Source organism: Phyllopteryx taeniolatus, chromosome 20 (assembly GCF_024500385.1).
Source record: "Phyllopteryx taeniolatus isolate TA_2022b chromosome 20, UOR_Ptae_1.2, whole genome shotgun sequence".
Lineage (NCBI taxonomy): Eukaryota > Metazoa > Chordata > Actinopteri > Syngnathiformes > Syngnathidae > Phyllopteryx > Phyllopteryx taeniolatus.
The window spans coordinates 13,589,617-13,610,821 of NC_084521.1; the positions used below are offsets into that span (position 1 = coordinate 13,589,617).

Below are 21,205 nucleotides of genomic sequence, written 5' to 3' on the forward strand. Positions count from 1 at the left end.
TTTTCTAACATTATACCTTGCTCGTGTAGCTATTCATGGTAACCAGACTATTAGAAACCTGTCTCACTTTAATGCAGTGCAGTTTTACACTGGTGGAAAATAATAACCATCCATCCATTCATCCATTTTGTGTACAGCTTCTCCTCACTAAGGTCGCGGGCGTGCTGGAGCCTATCCCAGCTATCGGCTGAGGGTGAGAGGCGGGCTACACCCTGAACTGGTCGCCAGCCAATCGCAGGGCACATATAAACAACCAACCATTTGTACTCACATTCACACCTACGGGCAATTTAGTCTTCAATCAAGCTACCACGCATGTTTTTGGGATGTGGGAGGAAACCGGAGCGCCCGGAGAAAACCCACGCAGGCACGGGGAGAACATGCAAACTCCACACAGGCCGGGCTTGGATTTGAACCCCGGTCCTCAGAACTGTGAGGCAATTGTGATAACCAGTCAACCACCGTGGTGCCAAATATAACCATAATGATTAAAAAAAAATAAATATATATATATATATATATATATAGACTATATAAATAAAACAGCTTTATTTCCTTTGCAAAGGGAGATTTAAAAAAAAAAAAAAAAAAAAAAAAAAGCATTTTGTTGGTATCACTGTCCTCAGTTGAAGGGTTTCTGTATAATCCCTTCCTTTGTTCCGATGTTTTAAACGCATGTAATATAAATATTTAAGTCTATCATCATCATCGAGCCATGTGCACACTTCTCGTGCTGTTCAACTCCGTGTTGAATGCCTGCCAAAGTCTCCATCTGCAGCTGTGGTCAGGTGAAGGACAGCAGTGGTGAAATCTAGAGACGGGCGGGATACAACAACGACTTCTTATGGTTGTTCAAGGAAAACCATAATTCATCTTTAGTTATAATTAAATATACAGTAGCTGGGATTCCATCCTGCCATCTACATTTAGCCAGAAAGGGATCTCAGTCGTAGTAAAGGGACTGAGAATCCACATGTGATGATTTAACAATGAGTTAGCAGCTCCTGCTGCTTTTTCATCTTTAAACGTTTATAAAACTGGAAACAACTGTTTTGTGCGCCACGTATTGAGACCCTTACTTGGATATTTAGATGGCTTTCTTTCCCTTATGCTTTAAATGGTTGTCACATTAAAGCAAAGGAAGTAATGGTTTGGGGTGTAAAAACGATGAATCATTTTTCTACAGCCACAGCTGATAAACTCATTCAGCTATTTTATATATATATATTAAATTGAGCCATAATGAATGTGTGGAGTGAACTCAAATCCATCAGTAGCAAGTGGTGTTTGTATTTGCAGTAAAGCGACTTTGGGAGTTTTTTTTTTAACCATGTAGTGGTTAAATCCTCAGATTAACCTCTGAATGCTTTTTCTTTCTCCCAGCTGGATATAGTTTTGCAACTCTTCTGTGCAAGGACCCATAGGGAGCACTGTTGTCCAGGTTGTACATGGTGTGATTTAAATCCCCATCCTTCGTCATGGGCATTGTTCTGGTCTGCCACATTTCAAGAAATGGTTAAAAAAAAAAAAAAAAAAAAGTCAAGAAATTGGTAATGTACTTTTGGTAAAATATTTTATTCAACTTAACTGCATTTGTAAACATTGTATTTTGCTCTTTTTAAACTATTTTTGATAAAATCTTATAGAACTGAAGGCCTCTACTTCACTTCTGTGAGTCACACCAATAATTTAATATGAAATTGAGTCTAGTACCACATTGTACTAGACTAAATACTATTTAATGCTTGTAATGCCCTCCTCTGGACTCAAATGTAATTGCACCAAAGTGTACGCTATACTCATCAATGTATTCATGTCACTGGCAATATTCTCATCAGATTTACAGTGTAAAAAAGCTTTTGTGAAAATTACGGCCACATACAGAGAGATGGCTTTTTGCCTTTTTGGGGTTTATTTTTTCTCTGCTATTGGAACTCCATTTGAAAGCACAATACAAGTAACATGCAGGGGGTTGTGGGTGAGGGAACAGTAGGGCAGCAAGTGGCTCTGCTTGTATTTATAATTATTAAACAGTAATTCAGAGATGTATTCATCGGTTTGCATGGATTTAAATTGGCAGGCTGTGTTTATTTGCGTCGCGATGTGATTTGTGAGGATGGGTCATTGCAACAAAATGGAACACTGAAGAGAATCCACCAGCTCCTCATCTGCTTGCCCTTCACTGGCAGATATAATGTGCTCCAATGAATTAGCACACAGAAACTGCAGTCATCCTACTCTCCTCTACAGACTCACTGGTCACGTCATTTTGCCAAACAAATTTGAGCGTTCCTCCACAGAATTCCATACCAGATCAGTCGTGGCCCGGGTTAACAATGTCTGCCACCGACGCTAGTAGCCTACAGAGCACCAGCGGAAATTCAGCTGCTGTGGATCAAAGATGATGGAGAGGTGGAAAGCGGGTTCTTAGGCAGAAAGATAAGAGGAAAGCATAGAGCCTTAAACTGAATGTGGGGACTTTGAACGTTGGATCGATGACAGGAAAAGCTCAGGAGTTGGTTGACATGATGATTAGGAGAAAGACGCAACGACATAGGGTGACCAAGAAGAACGGAGGCAGAAGCACGCATTACATCATGTGAAGATCATGCAATCGGAAGGTTCCTGACTGCAAGGTAGTGGTAGGGGAGAGTGTGGCTAGATAGTATAGGATGGTCGTGTACAAGATGACTCTGGTGGTGGGAAGGAAGATTAAGAAAGAATACCACAGATGCATTATTTGCCTTGAGGATGTTGATGGAAAAGTATAGAGAAGATCAGAAGGAGCTACGTTGTGTCTTTGTAGATCTAGAGAAAGCCTATGACAGAGGAACTGCGGTACTGCAACCGGAAGTCTGGAGTGGCAGAGAAGTACAGCATATTAGAACAGTGGTGAGGTGTGCTGTCTGTGTGACAGAGGAGTTTGAGGAGGTGGGACTGCATCAGGGATCAGCCCTGAGCCCCTTCCTGTTTGCAGTGGTGATGGATAGGCTGACAGTTGAGGTTAGCTTGAAATCCCCATGGACCATGATGTACTCGGATGACATTGTGATCTGCAGTGAAAGCAGGGTGGAGGTGGAGGCATGAGGTGGAAAGCAGAGGAATGAAGATTAGCCCAAGTAAGACAGAATACACAGTATGTGCATGAATGAGAGAGGAGGATGAGGAAGACTGACGGTACTGGGAGAAGAAATAGCATGGGTCTTAAAATACTTGGGGTTAACAGTCCAGAGCAAAATTGTTCCAGGGGAAAAAAAAAATAATACCCTTAATGGATTCCAAAAATAATTTTGCTATTAAAGGGGAAAAAAAAAAACTGTTAGAATATATTTGAATATATGCAAAGAAGCATTGCATAACATCTGAGTTCTACTTCAGGCCGATGCCTTAAGGTTTGTACACAAGGCCCAGTCATCATTTGATAAATTATGAATCACTGCTTTTTTTTCTGTCCCTACATTACATTTATCGCGCCACTTTTTTATGCTAATTGTAAGAAGCTCTGCACCTATTTGTTCATTTTATCATAAAGTACGGATTGCTGTATTTATTTTGTCCGTAGTTCATGCCAGGTTACATGATAGATGGAAACTGCACTGTATGAAACCAGTCTTATTGCCCCTTTTCATATGCTTGAACAGCTTCTGTTAATATGCAAAATGGCCTCACATGAATAAAGATGTTATTCCTAATGTTCCCATCGAGACACCATAATGATACTTAAGGTACATGAGGCAATAATAGAAAATACCTTGTGCAATGGTAACGTACCATTATTTCTCCTCTTTTGGACAATTAACATCCAACAATGTGCACAATAATAGTTGTTCTCTTGGTTTCGAGACAAGTACTCGTGCAAGATACTGCACTATTATTTGCAGCTGTATTGATCATTTGACCTTCATTTCAAAAAGAGGTAAAGCCCTGAGAAGAATTTCAATCATGGTCCTCCATACCTTAAAAACTGCACCCTAGAACTGTTCCATGGAGGTCTGGTGAGAAGACTGCATGGCTGGATGTCTCATTGGGTCTAATTGGGAGATTTGCAGGTTGTGAAGGCTTAGAGGTGACAGTGGAGAAGGGCTTTTAGCCTTGTGGCTTTGCTTGAATAGAAATGTGCGGGACACGAGTGCTGCTGCATTTGTGATTCATAGTGTAAGACGGCCCACGACTGCAATGTTTCAGGTCTGTAGAATTGTTTTTTCCTCTCCTTTCGCCCCCCCCCCCCCCCCTTTTGTAATGGACTGTGTGTGTTCAGAAAAAAATCATGAAATTGTCAGTACAGAAACTGTTCCCCATATTTTCTCTTGAACCTCTTCTATGATTTTTGGCTCTGATCGTATCAAAGAAAAAATACTCTGCTTTTAAATTCGTAGCAACTCGCCATATATCATAGAAATGATTGTTTTCATCAGCTTAAAAGTTTACAGTCTAGCCTCCAAAGTATCATTGCTGTAGAGCAAAGCCGAATATAGGGATTAAAGTCTAGATAAGGATTTGTTTAGTCACAATCTCTAGAGCATGAATGCTCCCGCCGCGTGGTCATGTCAGCTAATTGCGCGCACACACACACAGGTGGATTTCCCAAATCGTTTTTATTTTTTTATTTTTTTATCCCATTGGGACTGGACTTGATTCTTGTCGGTCTGAGCAAGGCAGAGGTTTGCCTTCTCAATCACTGAAACACCCAAAAAGAATATTCTTTTAAATGCAAGAAATTTGCTTTTGAATTATCTTAACGTAAAGCCTGCCTAACATTGAGTTATGACACATGCATTAGCATTTAAAAGTGTTATAATTCACTTTAATGAAAGTCCTCTTCAAGTGGTCCAGTTGCTTTTAATTGTAATCTGGTGACCTTAACCTAGAATTAAGAAGGATAACAACGCTCAGCAATGATATCTTGTCTTATTTGGGCTACTGTATTTCCCCTTGACAGAGACCGTTAATCCTCATTAACATCTATGAGCCACCGCTGGGATCATTGTCATTTACTGTGCATGTATAGTGTGAGAAACATCCTTACACGCGTCAATATTTAATGTGGTGTCTTGCAGCTTGTAGTGAATATTTACCACAGTATTGTATGTGAAATGACAGGTTAGATCAGGTGTGTCAAACTCATTTTTGTCGCGGGCCACATTGTTGTCGCGGTTTCCCTCAGAGGGCCGTTGACTGTGAAACCATATAAATGTTTAGTCACCTCATAATGTTATTACATACACACACAAAATTGATGGATACCTAGTTTTGAAATCAGAAGTCAAGGATAATGGTTTGTTCAACTATTGTTCAAGTTACTGCAAGCAGAAAATGCTTGCAATGTCTCTGATATTATTATTTTATGAGAATTTCAGCAAGAATCATGGCAGTTGACAGATTTTCTTTCGCGGGCCACATGAAATGAGTTGGAGGGCCAAAATTGCCCCCCCGGGCCTGGACTTTGACACCTGTGGGTTAGATGGACAAATTAGTCACATCTGAAATAAAAACTTATTTTTATTTTCAATGACCATGAACAGGCCAAAGATAAACATCCATTTCATTTCAAATCCTATCCAACCTGGTCACTCCGAGAGAACTTCACCATCTTCATTTCCACCACCTCCATCAGTCTTCAGTCACATAATACACCTGAAACTTTCTTCCACCAGTTCCAACCTGCTTGGACCCATTTCTTAACTTCCTTCTCCACACGCACAATTGATTTGGCCTGTTGACCCTTCTCCACCTGACCTTGTCCACCTCTCTCAAGCACATATTTTGTCTTACTTCAGCTAATCTTCATTCCCCGCCTCGCCAGTGCATGCCTCCACCTTTCTAACTGTTCCTCCATCTGCTCCCTGCTTTCCCTGCAGATCAATGTCATCTGCGAACATCATGGTCCAAGTGGATTCCTGTCTAACCTAATCTGTCAGCCTATCCATCACCACTGCAAACAGGAAGGGGCTCAGGGCCGATCCCTGATGCAGTCCCACCTCTACCTTAAACTACTCTGTCACACCTCACCAATGTTGTCCTGCCGTCATACATGTCATGTACTATTTTTAACATAATTCTCTGCCACTCCAGACATTTGTACGCTGTATGTCAGTTCCTCTCTGAGTATTCTGTCATAGGCTTTCTCTAGATCAGATGTCACCAATGCACTGTTCTAAAAATAGTTCACCAGTGCGATGCTTAACAGTGTGCTGAATCTAACATTTTCTGTTGGTATTCTTTTTAAATTGGTGTAAATTTGGAAATGACAATATTGAGACAAAAACAACTAAACAGTACAGTTCAAAGGTCATATTGTAGCGCGTGACCAAACCGTAGTGTTTCTGGAGTGAAGCTAGTAGGCACAATGATGAGATGATAACCCCCCAGAAACATGCCAAAAGGGGAAAAAAAAAAACAAAAACGAATTAACTTATAACTTTCACAGTGGATGGGCGGACGAGTTTTTTTTTTTTTTTTAAACCACTGTGAGAAAATCCTGCGTGTCTCATTTATGGAACGACTGTGGCGACGCCGAAGCGGCACAATGTGGAGAGACAATTCAGAACGTGCCACACAAGCTTCCATGCTTACTGCACACTGGGCAGTGCACTACCACCTGACCAAGTCTGTGAGTTGAAGGCAGCTTTGTGCAAACGGCAGTCTTTTTTTCCACGAGACCGGTGAAAATGCCCTAAAAGTAACCGAAGCCTCATTTAGAGCTCCAGACGTCCTGATGAAGTAAAAGAAGGCATTTTCAGATGGGTAGGTTTTCAATCAATCAATGATCATTGCAAAACCAGTTCTTAAAGACGAGAAATATGGAATTTATGTCTGGGAACAATAAACTGAGTATTATTCTCTTTGTAAAGGCATTTGGATATTTGAGGTGTGCCTTATGTTGTGGCTTGAGAGTGTGTAAGTTGTTAGCCAGTTTTTGCATGCAATTTTGCCTGGGCTCATCTTGAAGGGAATTGCCTTCCTTGTTGTGAATGGGGTGAAATTCTAATTGTTTCCAGATGAGCCCATAAACCAAATCAACAAGCAAACAAATAAACCCAATTCAACTAATGAAGCAATCTTCCTAATGCAGGTTGAATATGTTCCCTACCCTCCATTATGTTATTCCTGCACTCGCTCTCCAACACGACTTTTGACTGTGACCTGCAGGAGCTGTAAAATGCAGTTTTGTTTTTTATCAGCTGGCTGCGTTGTCTTGAATTGTTCCCTGTCGGTATTGTTCAGAGACCGTGGGAGAGGGCTTTCAGGCATTCCGATGAGATAAATGGCTGCCATGGAAGCTGTCTGTAGGGTTAAGAGTCAAGGTTGTGAAGGTTGACACTCTCTCTGATGCTGAAGTAAACACCCAAAACCTGGGCTCATTCATAAGACGTGTGTGTGTGTGTGTGTGTGTGTGTGTGTGTGTGTGTGTGAAAATATGTGTGAGGAGCAAGATGACACCGTTCTTGTGCTGGAAAAAGGATGCAGTGCTGTTCGGTTGAATCCGACTCCTTGTTAATAATATAAGGTAAAAACATCCCATTCTCGCTCAAACTAGGAGTTATCGCCACATAAAGAATGTGGCTGAAGAATAACATAAGAACTTTCCTTTTGCCTCAGTGGATTAAAATTAATTGCACAAATAAACTCACCCCGTGGTTGATTACATTTTCAGCCTGTAACGCCCATGCCGGCTTTGGATTTGATGTATTTCATCACATTTTGACAACATCCCACAATGTACTCGATGAGTCAATGTCAGGTTGGCAATGAAGGCGGCTGGATGAGTGAGTGTGTCGCTTGCTGTTATCACTGTCATGGCGTTGGATGCTTCATTAAAATGAGTTATTGACAAGATGACTGGCCAGCGACATCTTCGTTCCACAGCTGCATTCAAGACCGCTTCGAATCGAGTAAAACCGGTCGAGCAAACTAGTGCCATTAAATGCACCATAATGGAGAAAGTAGTTGCAGCCGAATTGCACATGGATGGCTTAAAGCTGCTTTTATATATTGAGGTAGTTTGCCTCAATAGCTGAGCGCCCTGTAAAATCTCTCTCTGGTTCAGCTATTCTGCCTGGATTGTCACATTTATTGTTATTCTACTGCATGTGGCTCCTAGCTGCAGAGTAAGGAGGGATGCTTGGAATATTTGCCTCAGCTCACAAACATAAGGTGACCTTTGGTAGGACAAAATATTGTTTCTGTCCGCATTTCTCATGGTTGTATCTCTTCAAATCTCAGGACCTTTACTTTTGACCTTGTACATGAGATGAACATATGCATACAATTGCAGGACACCTCATTAGCAGGCACCTGCACACACAGACTCCCAGTGGTGCTTATGCACCTGCTCTTTCGCTCTAGATGAAGAAAGTGGCTTTTTTGCTGCAGCCCATTTTTTTTCTTCATTCACCAATATTTAAAAACAAAACAAAACAAAACAAAAAAACCCTGTGTCATGAATTCCACCCCAAAGTATTTTGACGTCTGATAGGCATTTATTTGAGTCCGTGGGGCAATTATACATATGCAATGATATGATGATGTTGCTTTGTATTTGTTTTGTACCCTTCCTCTGACTAACACCTTTGAACGGAGACCCCTCTAATGCGGCGGAAGCTCTCTGCGGACCATGGCCTGTGTTGTAAGGTGTGACTACAAAAATGTCAGGAAAGGTCTACTAGAACAACCGAGATTTATTTGGGGTTAATGAGCGGCACTTTGGTGGCAGTTCTGTGTTGACTCCCATTTAACATGAGTTTGAATGTGATTGCTTAATTCTGAACACAACCACATCCCCATTTATAAGAGGGTGTGTGCACTTGTGCAACCCTGTTATCTCAGTTTATTTTTACTTCCACTCTCTAAAAGAGTGTTATTTTTCAATTGAGTTGTAAGGGTTATAGGTTAACTAAAAGTAGTAGTAGTAGTAGTTTAAATGATTTATTCTTGGTCTTATTTTTGTATATCACAAAAAACATTTGAATAGGGGTGTTTAGACTTTCTATATCGACTGTAGCTTCCCTTCACCTCCTTTGTCAATAGTTCTATTCACTGTGTTGATGTGTTAACTAAAATAAATACGTAATACATATACCGGTACTACAGTTTCCCTTAAGTATATGAATAATTTTGGCAATTGGTGGCTTTTTTTATTTTTTGGGCATTTTTGGTGCTTAACCTGCCCCGAAAATGTCTGTGCACGTGCCTGTTCATTAGTTACATCTGCACAATAAATAAAATATAAGTCACGTCAAATAGGTATTGATGAATAAGTGTGATGATCTGACATTTTGCCCCTCTTATGTAGCTAAGTGGTGTATATATATATATATATATATATATATGTATATTATTATTATGTCATACACCATGTTGTATTATTCCATAGACTCAGTCTTCTTCCACTGAGAAAAATGCTTTTATCCACAGGCGTCCCTTATAGGGTTTAATAATGCTGAATGGTTTGAAAGGACAAGAGTGGACTCCCTGTGGAGGAAGCTGCCCTGGTACCACGTGTGCGTTTTTGTGTGTGGCTACTGAATCCATGAGTGGTTCTATGTGGGTTATCGGAGGACACTTGAACATGAGAGGGGTTCACTGCAGCTCACATCGGCTTTTATAAGAAAGCTGGTTGAATGAGGTTGAAGCCATTTCATGGTTATGTGATAGGGCCTATGTGGTTGTGTTCAAGTGCCTGCTCGGGCTGTCAGTAGATCGCTGACCTTGTGTGCTTCTTGACATAAACGGTAAACCATTCCATTTCCAATCAGTCTTCTAACAAATGCTTGGAATTTGGCAAAAAAATATATAGATTGATAACTGGACTTATATTGAAAAACAATCATGTACCTACTGTATGTACTGTATGCAATCCCCCTTTTAATGCCCATTGACAGGTACAAAAAAAATGGTTTTCTACTATTTGCGGTCAAAATCCTGCAACTAACACAACTTAGCAGGAGGTTTTGCATCAGGCACTGTGGAGAGCACGCTCTGCCTTGTTGACTTGTATTGATTTGCTACTTGAACTTTGTCATGCATGTGTGTGTGTGAGAGGCGGGAAGTTCATCAGCAAAGATCCAGCCGTTAATCACAGGCGCTGTTCAAGCTGAAGTCGTGATGGTGAAGTTAGTTTTGAAATGTCTGTCAGAATGTTCTCAATTCTTGTTTTTAAGGTGTGTGTGTTGTATTGTGATGCTCAAAAAAGTTCTTAAGGTTTGCGTGGATCTAGCTTAACTTTGGTCTAGTGGTTAGCACGTTTGCCTGACAGTTCTGAGGTTCAAGTTTGTAATCCTGCCTTTGGCCTTCCTGAAGGGAGTTGCATGTTGTCCCTGTGCTTGCGTGGGTTTCTCCGGGTACTCCAGCTTCCTCCCACATTCCAAAACCATGCCTGGAAAGTGAATTCAGAGATTTGTTACCAATAACGTAATGCCTTATTACGTTATTAGCTTGGTAAAAACAACAACATATATATTTGCAAATAAACTGAGCCCATAGCGGATCCATCCATCCTAATATCATTTCATTTAACTCTTTATTTTTGGCTAGAACTGTGAAAATGCATGTTCTCTGTCTCTCTCTCTCGCTATCCCTCTCTCCATGATTTTTCCATTTGTTACATAGCATGATCTCTAGTCCCGTCTGCTGCTCCTTAAGGCTACCGCACACCGAGCTTCTGTAAGAGAAGCCCATCATGTAAAAACGGTCAAAAGTTATAGCGTTGTGGGCCTATTACATTTTAAAGAGGGCAAATTTATTACGTTAGTTTGAGGGCCTGAAGGACCCCCATTAGGCTATGCCAGAAACCCCGTTCCTCCTCTCCCCCAACAAATCCCCTCTAGCCCAACTTGTCTGTTCTTTTGCTTCACCCTTCCTTCATTATTTTGATCCACAGATAATGTTTGCATCTGGGCTTTTTATGTTTTAGTCTTTAAGCAGGTTAAAGTGTGTGTGATGACTTGTCAGTCTTCACTTCCCGCTCAGTGACAGCGTGAATCTTGTGTGAATGGTTGTCTGTCCATGTGCCTTAGTGATTTATTGCGGTGACCCTGAACAAGGTACAGATCTACAGTTGTAAGGAAAAACAAGTATGTGAACCCTTTGGAATGACCTGGATTTCTGCATAAACTGGTCATAAAATGTGATCTGATAATCATCTCAGTCACGACAGTAGACACATAGTCTGCTTTAACTGTTACCACACAAACAACTCTGTTTTGAGGGGTTTTAACCCTGAGGCTAATGAATTCTCCGAGAGCTAATTGGAATCAGGAGTCAACAAACCTAGAGTCCAATCAATGTGGTGAGATTGGAGGTGTTGTTTAGAGATGCCCTGCTCTAGAAACAAAAACACCTACTGTCCACTTATTCTCTGCTTCTTTATTCTCAAGAAGCATTGCGTGATTTGAATCATGCCCCTCACAAAATAGTTCTCAGAATAGCTACAGTTAAGAAATATGAAATTGCAAGAACCTGGTGAAGGGGGGTCAAAATGTATCTCTAAAAGACTGATCATCAGCCCATGTTAAGACCGATGGAGAAAGTTCAGCACAGTGCAGAATGCTCAATGAGAGGAAAAGAAAATCCTAGTTTCTGCGAGAGACTTACAGAAATCTGCAGCACATGCTAACATCTGTTGACAAAGCTACAATAAAACAAAGACATTCCTTGTGTCTTGCCACATACTTGGCCAATAAAGTTGATTCTGATTCTAAACAAGAATGGTTGTCTTTGGCGTTCACTGCGGAAAAAGCCACTGCTGTCCCCAAAAAACATGGCCTGCAGCTATCGCTACAGTATTTTCTACTAATTGAAGATTAACAGAACAGTTGTTAAGCTTATTGCTGTCAAAGATGGGTCAAGCAGTTATTAAATCCAATGGTTCACATACAGTACTTTTTCCACCCTGCACCCTGATGTTTTCATGTTAGGTACAGTAAAAACATGGAAACATAATTGTGTGTCGCATTGAGTTTAAGAAACAGATCACATTTTAGACCACTTTATGGTGAAATCCAGGTAATTTCAAGGGGTTCACATAGCTTTTCCTGCAACTGTACTTGACTATTATTGCTCAAGAAAATTAAACTGGCAGTCATCATTTTCAATAATATCAATCCATTTTGGGGCAATTGGTGAATAATGAATTGCCTTTGGAACGCCCCTTTTTCATCAAAATCAGCATTTCCCCCCCCCCAGTTGTGAACAAATTCACTGCATAGCTGGTGTGGAAAAAGGAATGTATTATACTCTAAAGGGGCAGTATTTCGTCATATTTTATATACTGTCTCTGTTGGGGGGAAATCCACCCCACCTGCAAAATGACAGGAAATTAAAAAACAAAAAAACCCAGACAGCTTGCTTGAGTTTCCAAACACTGCTTTGTTCAAGTTGGTATTATAGCTTTTTGCCGTCACATACCTTTGTTCTCTCACATGAAGACAACAGCTAAGGCACCCCAAAATTATGTTCAATCAGTAATTTTATTATTCATAAAAATCCCTAATTTATTAGGGTGTCATCGATTAGAATCATACAAACAACTGTGGTGGGTGCCGCCTCCTTGCAAGCCCCGTCAACCCAAGCAATCATATACTGTGGTTTAGTACTGTAACAATGACAGCTATACCATACCAAAAATTATCTTCAATTGCTAATTTAATATTAATTATAATTTTCAGAGGTGCCCGCTAGCAAAAAAAGATGCGTGGAAGCAACAAATTGCACACTTGCTAACATCCCATCTGATAATTTTCAAGGTATGAGGCCTGTAGGAGGACACCTTATTATCATCATTATTATTATGAGGCAATTATTATTATTTTTTTGCTATAATGCATATTTCTGTCATGTAAGCCTGTGCAAGTTTTGTGATCTTGTGAGCTTCTTAGCTTTTATTTAGGTATTACTCCAAATAATGTACGAAACGGCATGATTTTCTGATAAATTGGAAAAGGTTTAATAAGAGGAATATCCCATGAAATAAAAATATTTAGGCAATAATTTTTCGGTGACAGTGGAACATCCTGAAACTTCAGTGACACCTACTGTGTCAACCACAACAGCACATAGCCAGTTTCATTTGGTGTCCTGATGTGTTTTTACCTCCATCCATCCATTTTCTGAGCCGCTTCTCCTCACTAGGGTCGCGGGCGTGCTGGAGCCTATCCCAGCTGTCATCGGGCAGGAGGCGGGGTACACCCTGAACTGGTTGCCAGCCAATCGCAGGGCACATAGGAACAAACAACCATTCGCACTCACAGTCATGCCTACGGGCAGTTTAGAGTCTCCAATTAATGCATGTTTTTGGGATGTGGGAGGAAACCGGAGTGCCCGGAGAAAACCCACGCAGGCACGGGGAGAACATGCAAACTCCACACAGGCGGGGCCGGGGATTGAACCCGGGTCCTCAGAACTGTGAGGCTGACGCTCTAACCAGTCGGCCACCGTGCCGCCGTGTTTTTTACCTATTCCACCAATTTATTCTTAGATCTTTTTTAATGATAATCCAAATGATATTCAAATAATGTCTGAGCAGTCAAAATGACTGCTATGGTCATTCTAGTAGTTGCAGAATTCTGGTAATCCTGGTTAACCAGCATCCTGGAACAGATTGTGTTCAACTTTGGACCTTCCACCGTTTGTTGTTTTAGAGCAGTCTTACATTGCAGTGAATCTTTCTTACTCAGGAATTCAGTGAACGTTTCACATTTGTGATCTGCTCTTCATTTTCGCTGCCACAGAAATAGTCTCTTGTTCCCTGGCGGCTATCACAGGCCTCCTCCACTTAATATATAGCAGCACATCCTCTTATACCCGACACTTGTAGCCCGCAGCTAACTGTGCACCTTGAAGATAATGTCATTACGAACACAGTCACATGATGACATCGCTTGACATGTTTGGAATGTTTTTTTTATTATTATTTTTTTTTAAAGGTCCGTTATTTTGGCTGTTTAGACCTCCATAGAGTGATTCTTTAACATGGAACTCAGGAATGCATGGATTTGAATTCATTTTCTACATGTTGACTGAGGTACCATAGATCAAGTACGAGAACATGTTGGTTTGACAAAATACGTCCTTCAGAGTAAAAAGGATAGAGGTCTTGAATTGTTAAATGAAAGCTCCAATGGGCCCGGTGGCGAGTGGGTAGCATATCCGCCACACATTTCTGAGGTCGGGGGTTTGAATCTGGGCTTGAGGTGGGCTCCAGCCTTCGCTATGGGGTTTGCATGTTTTCGCCACACTTCTTTCTGCTGTATTTAACCCCCGCCCCCAGTCTTTTCATTCTTAAAAAAAAACAAACAAAAAAACAGAACTTTCTACTCATTGCGTCTCGAGACAGACAAAATCTCACAGATTGCTCCAGATTGCTTTGTGCAAAATGAATGCACCCATCACAGAGACGGGATGTGCAAATGAAATTGGGAGGCCGTTCTCTCTCAAGTAATTTGAGGGTCAAAACATTATTATCCGAATGCGAAACATAATCCCTTCTTCTCTAAATGAGCTCACCTTGCTGAGATTGCACATTATTTTCTTCTCGCTCCTTATCGCTCATTTCCCCCTGCTATAACTCCTATGCCAGCCGGGCCACTCTGATTGGAAATTCTTATCAGCAGAACGCACATTTGATTAGAATTGTTTTCCAAAGTGAGGGCTCAGTTTTGGCGAGTTGGCTGATGTTCGCCTGGAAAAAAAGTCCCGAGCTTAGAGAATACATTTACTGTAGTAGTTAAAAAAAAGTAATATAGATGTAAATTTTCTATAATTAGAAAAGCTATGAATTAGATTTATATATATATATATATATATATATATAAATATTTTATTCATCGCTCCATCCATTTTCCATACTGGTTATCCTCACTAGGGTTGTGCATTATTTTGGTGTGCAGAATATAGGCAATGGAGAGGACTAGAGTTCATGCTAACCATCAAGTTAAATAGGCAAGTAGGTGGAGAGAGGGAGAACGAGAGAGAGAGAATATACATTTTCACATTATGTGATAAGTGATATTAGTATATTATGTTATGGGCTCAGTTATTACATTTGCAAAGATTTTTTATTTTATTTTTTAACCGGGCCAGTATAATCAGCCAATAACATAATGGGTTATTCAATTATTGGCTGAAATTTATCACGTTATATGTTCATGACTTTTATTACGCTATTGGCCAGTTATCGCGTTATGGGTCACATTTTAAAAAGGGCAAATCTGTTCCCGTACGTGGGCTATTATGTTATGGGCTTCTACACGTCTTAACCACCTTTAAATGGAAAATTCCACATTCTTTGAAGATATTGTTCTTTAACATATCACGTAACGTTTGTGTTCATCACACAATTTTAAGAAGCAGCATCGCGTGCCATTCGGAGGAATGGATGAAGGTTTGGTGAATTGTCAAATTTAGCAGAAAGAGAGTCCTGAAAGCGTGTTTGGTTATCTACATGGAGAGCTGCTGCGTTTGATGGTGTTGCTGTGTGTTGCCTTTTGATAAATATTTTCGTCTTCAGAGAAACCAATAAGTATAGTAGCCAATTAAAGATATGCCCAATATGTGCTAACGTTTTAGCTAAAACCTTTTTGACGTTATATGTCTTAATGAGCCCAGGCCTATTAGTAACCCCAGGGCTCTTGGGTGGCGTGCTCATCTAAGTGCTGTTTTTAAAAAAAAAATAAATAAATCTGATCGCCTCCAGCTTTGCGGTTCTGGTAATAAAAACATTTGACAAACATCCTGAGCTTGTCACATGAGTTCTCATCTTCATTTGTTCTCTGTCTTAAAAACGTTTTAGTCACATTGCATCCTGGTATTTGATTATTTGTTTATATATTTTAGAAAGGAGTTTGTCCCCCCCCCCCCCCCCTTCTTTTCGGACCCACTCACCAGATACTAAATTGGGTACACTGACACAATCTAATGAGAGCCAATACAAGAGACTTCCAAAAACATTAAAGATATAAAACCTTTGTTTTGGTTAGTAGTGTTAGACACACGTAGTTACGAAATAAATGATCCAAAATATTAGAAACACCCCTTAGACTATTGCAGTCAGAAGACACAGATTTTGCTGTTGTTCTTTCGCATTGTAAGCAGTATTTCATGCATCATAGTACAGTATTTACACAGATGGAGCCTTTCTGTCCCTAGGGAAGTACTGCCTTTAAGAATGTCCCTATGTGACTTACTGCATGTCCACACACACACACACACATTTTTTTCTTTTTCTTTTTCTTTACAAAGCTGCCATGTAGCTCAGTGGGCTGTAAAGCCTGCAGGATTTTTGTGATGGACGTATACTGGATGGAGATGATGGTCTTTGTGTGTGCTTCATTCAAGAATGGCTAAGTTGGCGTCTTGATGTTTTTAACGACACTGGAAAAAACATCTTACTTGTTACACACAGAGGGGGTCTAAGGTTTATTTTTGAAATTTTCTTATTTCTGAAATGATGAAAAAAAAAAAAAAAGGAAAACATGAGCTGCGATGAAATATGTTAGCTCTTTATTCATGCGCTGGATAAATCAAGCACATTGAGAACACAGACTCACAGAAAAATTAATGATTAATTCTGTATTTTATAGAATTTCCTTTCAGCACACAACGCTGTGATAACTCTTTGAGCTCGAGGTTTGAGAGTTCAGACTGCAGAAACGAATACATCCGTGTTGTGGGACCGACTCCACCGTTGGGACAATACAGTAAAAACACATTATTTACATCTTTTCTGCTCTAATTTGAATAATTCTTGCATTGCATTTACGGCTGAGCATGTTTCCTTATCATTAATTCTTTTATACGCTGCAGAATTGGATGCCTTTGTTTGCAATGATCTAATTAACGTTACAAGAAAAAGGAAGAATATCAAGATCAAAGAGCTTTTGTAATTACTTTGCCGGCTGCTTGAAGCTCGGCATACATTGTGGGAATTATCAGTTTTGTGTGTGCCAGTTGCAAACCCAACTCCGTACCGACTCACTTTTGAATCAAAGCAGATTTACTGTTTATTTATTTTGTTGGTGAAATATTGTGCACCACATGAGCCATCAGTTCTTTTTTTTATGCTAGGAACTCTTGAGGGGAATAGGTGAATTGAAATGCACTATTGTACATAACATTTGTATCATTCCCTACAAATTTGTAGGAAATAATTGCATAAGAATGTAACGTGTAGATCTGCTAATATAAAACTGGATTGGGTTTGGTTCGACCTCTCCATCAGGTTTATTGTCCTGGTAATATATATTTTTTATTTGTTATCCTTCCCAGCATTCATAAAAAACAGAAAGGCAAGTGTGAACATGCTATTGAAATGGATTGGGCACTTAAGAACCTTCGTATTTGGAGCCTCTTTAGGGCATTTTCATAATATGACTCTGTGCAGGAAAAACAAGAGAGGGTCTGTGCTTTTGTAGCAGGTGCACACCGGAATTCAAAGTAACATTTTGAAATCATATTTGTGGTAAGCGGTCTGTGGTCTGGCGCATGCCAGAAGGGCAGGTTCGTACTCATGCACGCACACGGGCGGGAAGAGGAGAACATAAATTGTTCTTTATCTTAAACCAGGGATGTCCAAACTTTTTCCATTGAGGGCCACAAACAGAAAAATGGGAGGAAGAAATGTGCTGACTTCACCTTGTGAAACATTATGCTGTTGGTCAGCATATAAGCAGTTAAACATATTTAAAAACAAAATAAAAATGTGTGTTATCTGCATTTTTTTTTAAATTAAAAAAACTGTGTTATATCTTGTAACATTAAACTTAGTCTTCTTACATAAAAAAAATAGTTTGATATCTTGTAACATTCAACTTTGGTTACTTTTTTACTTTTTTGTTTTTAAGTAAAGAAAAAGCTAATGTCATTTACCAGTAAATGAGTTGAAAGTTTAAAAAAAATAGTGTGCTATTTTTCAACCTTTTAATGTGGGGCGTATTTAATATAATTTTTTTATTAGACTATGTGGCGGGTCTTTAAATCACCCCTGTCTTAAACTGTATGTTCCCTGCTGCAAGATGTTTGCACGTTTCTAGTTCAAGAATTATTTTTCATCTTTTAAATTCATTGTGCTTAAAGCATTGTAACATTGTTTACTGGATTATAGCGCTCATGCAAAACCTTATTCACGTTTTTTTTTTTTTTTTTTTTTTTTTTTTAAATGTTGTAAACTTTGTCAAAACATGAAGGGTACCACAATAACTAATTGGTACTACAGCACTTTTCCAAATTATACTGTATGAAGCAGAAGTAAAATTTAATGTACGGTAAAAATGTTCCAATGTGCGTCCAATAGTGAGTTACTCTAGCATTAGAATGTCGCTCAAAATGGAATGAATGCCTTAGTGACAACTACTGCATCTTACTTTGAGTACGACAGAAGAGGCAAACTTGAATGAGAAAAGATGCCCTCCTAACTTCAGCACCATGGACAGGATCCATGTAGAGACCACTGTAACGTGCGCCAACTTGAGTCACAGAACAAATCAAATAAAGCACAGTTCAAATATTCAGCTAAATGACCAAAAGGGTAAACCAAGCTAACCACCCCAAGCCCTTTAAACTTTAAACATGCTCATGGGGCTTTAAAGGACTCTCGCGTGTTAGCTTTTAAGCCAAAGTACAAAGTTCATGCGTGACAAAAGAAACTGCTGCCACAACTTTGTCCATTTAAATCTCTGCGTTAATGACCCTCTGTAAATATTTCTGACTGACTTAATAGGCAAGCGCTCGTCGAGCGACCGCTGTATGTCTGTTATTCCTAAATAATCATTTATATGAGAAATTTGGTGAAAGTTGATGCAAAGGGAAGGTATTTCTTTGTCCTTGAATATTTATTGTTATGCGTGTATTAGTAACTAAACAACTGCCTCTTAATGCAGGGTACGAGGTGCACACGCACTGTACATTGTTTTGATATGATGCATGCAAGTTAGCTTGTATTCACCGCGACACCTTCTGACAGAGTGGATGAAATGGTTTGCTCATCTTGTTAATAGTCTACAGCTAATGATTGCATAAGAAAAGCAATCAGTACATCAGGGGCGGATGTTGTTAAGGAGCAACCTTTATAAGTTATTGAATATTGCAGCAGCAGCAGCAACCCCGCCCCCACACAGACACCCCATCAGCTGCTTACTGATGCTGAATATCTTAACATTGTCTGTCCTTAACATAGCTGCATATGTTTTGCGTGTTCGATAAACGGTGTTTGCTCTTGAAAGTTTATTGCACACCTTGTAGCGTTTTACTCGACAATATATTGTAGCCGTAGGGCGGAATCCTCAAAGTGCCAAAATGACTCATTTTCAAGAGATTAAAATGCCATCTTGTGTGAGTTCGCAAATACCGCTTTGTTCAAGCTAGTATTATGCCTTATATTGCTATCCTATACAATTGCACACTAACATCAACACACCGCCCGGTAAACATGTTCAACCGCTAATTTAATATGCTAAATAAATCACAATTTTATTATGCTGTCATTGATTAAAATGGCAGGGCACGTCGCCTGCACATCAAATTGTGCGCTCACGCCAAGCCCCTAACCGTAAGTCTTTAATACGTCACAAATGCAAACTAAGCCCATGTATTAGGCAATTAATCTGCACGCAGACTTACTGTACCTCCATGGGTCCGTGAGCTTCCTTCTGCAACGAAGCATTAGAGAAATTGATTTTAACAAAACAGGCCTACTCAAATGTATCTAACCTTGTTATTGTGTAAAAAAAACCCAGGACACGCTGGAGTGACTGTGTCTCCAATAGAGACCAATATAGCTGGACTTTCTGCCAAACAGCGACGCTATGTAGTATAAAGGAGCTGCATGAATCCTTTACAAAAATTTCAGCTCACTTTCAGCCCTCCATCCATTTGAAATGTATTAGTACATAGACTTTGCATCTTATTTGCCACATTCATTGACACAAGCCCACTGATTAACGAACGGTTTTGGGAATAAATAGCAATATTGGTTCATTGCTGAGAACAGAGAAACAAGAAAAACTCAAATGCATAATTTAATTTGTCAATATCTACGTCAGCTGCTGTTGATTAGTGTCAAAAGCGTGGCGCGTAGTTCTTATTCCTCTTGAAGCGGCAAAAGACTAAACACTCCAAGTTTAATCTTTTCATTCCAGGCTGGTTTGTGCAAGTGACCTTCAAAGCAGCATTATTTATGCCTTTGCATTATCATTACTCTCATGCTGCCTGTGTCTTAATTAATTGAGGTGGCTCATTCTATTGTTGCGGATGCAGGGGGGTGATGATGCTCCTCAACTGTGTTCTGACTGCGGTAGGCAAGCACACCATGACCGGGCCTTCCAAATTGAAATGTCAGCCCTTGTTTCACTTAACCTGCGTACAAAGAGTGACAGCGAGAGAAAGAGGAAGCTGGGTGAATGCTGTCCACTGCCCCCTGCCCCCTGCACCCCTTCCCTTGTTTATGCATTTTAAATTTGCCATAGCATTGCTGATTATTCCACATCACAGTCATATTCTACCACTTGACCAGATGCTCTATTCCCTCCCTCCCTCACTTCACCCCCTCCCCTCACTTTCTCATTCTCTCTTTCTTTATCTTTCTCTCTCTCTCGCTCGCTTGGCTCTAGTGAGATGAAGCAGGAGCTGGCGGAGGAAGGCAGCAGATGCTCCATCCTCTCCAAGCAGCACCGTTTCAACGAGCACTGCTGCATCCGCTGCTGCGCGCCCTTCACCTTCCTGCTCAACCCCAAGCGTGAGTGCCTGGACTGCCAGTACAACGTGTGCAAGACCTGCTGCACCTACAACAAGGAGGACAAAGCCTGGCTGTGCCGCGCATGCCAGAAGGGCAGGTTCGTACTCGTGCACGCACACGGGCGGGAAGAGGAGAGATTTAAGTGAATGGGAGCTCTGCTTTGGAATTGGGTGACTGGAGTACGGATGGGACTGAAAATACACTGGTGGCAATTATGAAAGGAAAAGAAGGATGAATAAAGGTTGCGACATGTGCGGTAGTAAAGTGACACATTGAGGACTTTGAAGGCGTCAGCACTACAAGCTTTTTTTTTTTTTTTTTTTTAATTATTATTTGCCGTGTGACTTTTATTGACATCCAACTGTGTCATATCTAATTGAAAGAGTTCCTTTCTTTTATCATCCTTAGTAGTAAGCTTATGGGAGATGTGGTATGAAATCAGAAACGACATTTAGGGGGAAATGTTTTGTATATGACTTA

General features: G+C 40.2%; 1 protein-coding gene across 7 annotated transcripts in view; it reads left to right on the forward strand.

The window, feature by feature from the left end:
* Positions 1-21,205, forward strand: part of myripb (myosin VIIA and Rab interacting protein b) — an 87,903-nt gene that overhangs the window by 16,885 nt on the left and 49,813 nt on the right. For 6 of the 7 annotated variants that reach the window (XM_061758050.1, XM_061758054.1, XM_061758051.1 and 3 more), the window contains one exon: positions 20,601-20,822. In XM_061758050.1, coding sequence (XP_061614034.1) covers positions 20,601-20,822 — 222 coding nt within the window. Of the gene's footprint in view, positions 1-20,600; positions 20,823-21,205 lie in introns of those variants that run through there. The other variant, XM_061758056.1, reaches the window with a different exon arrangement.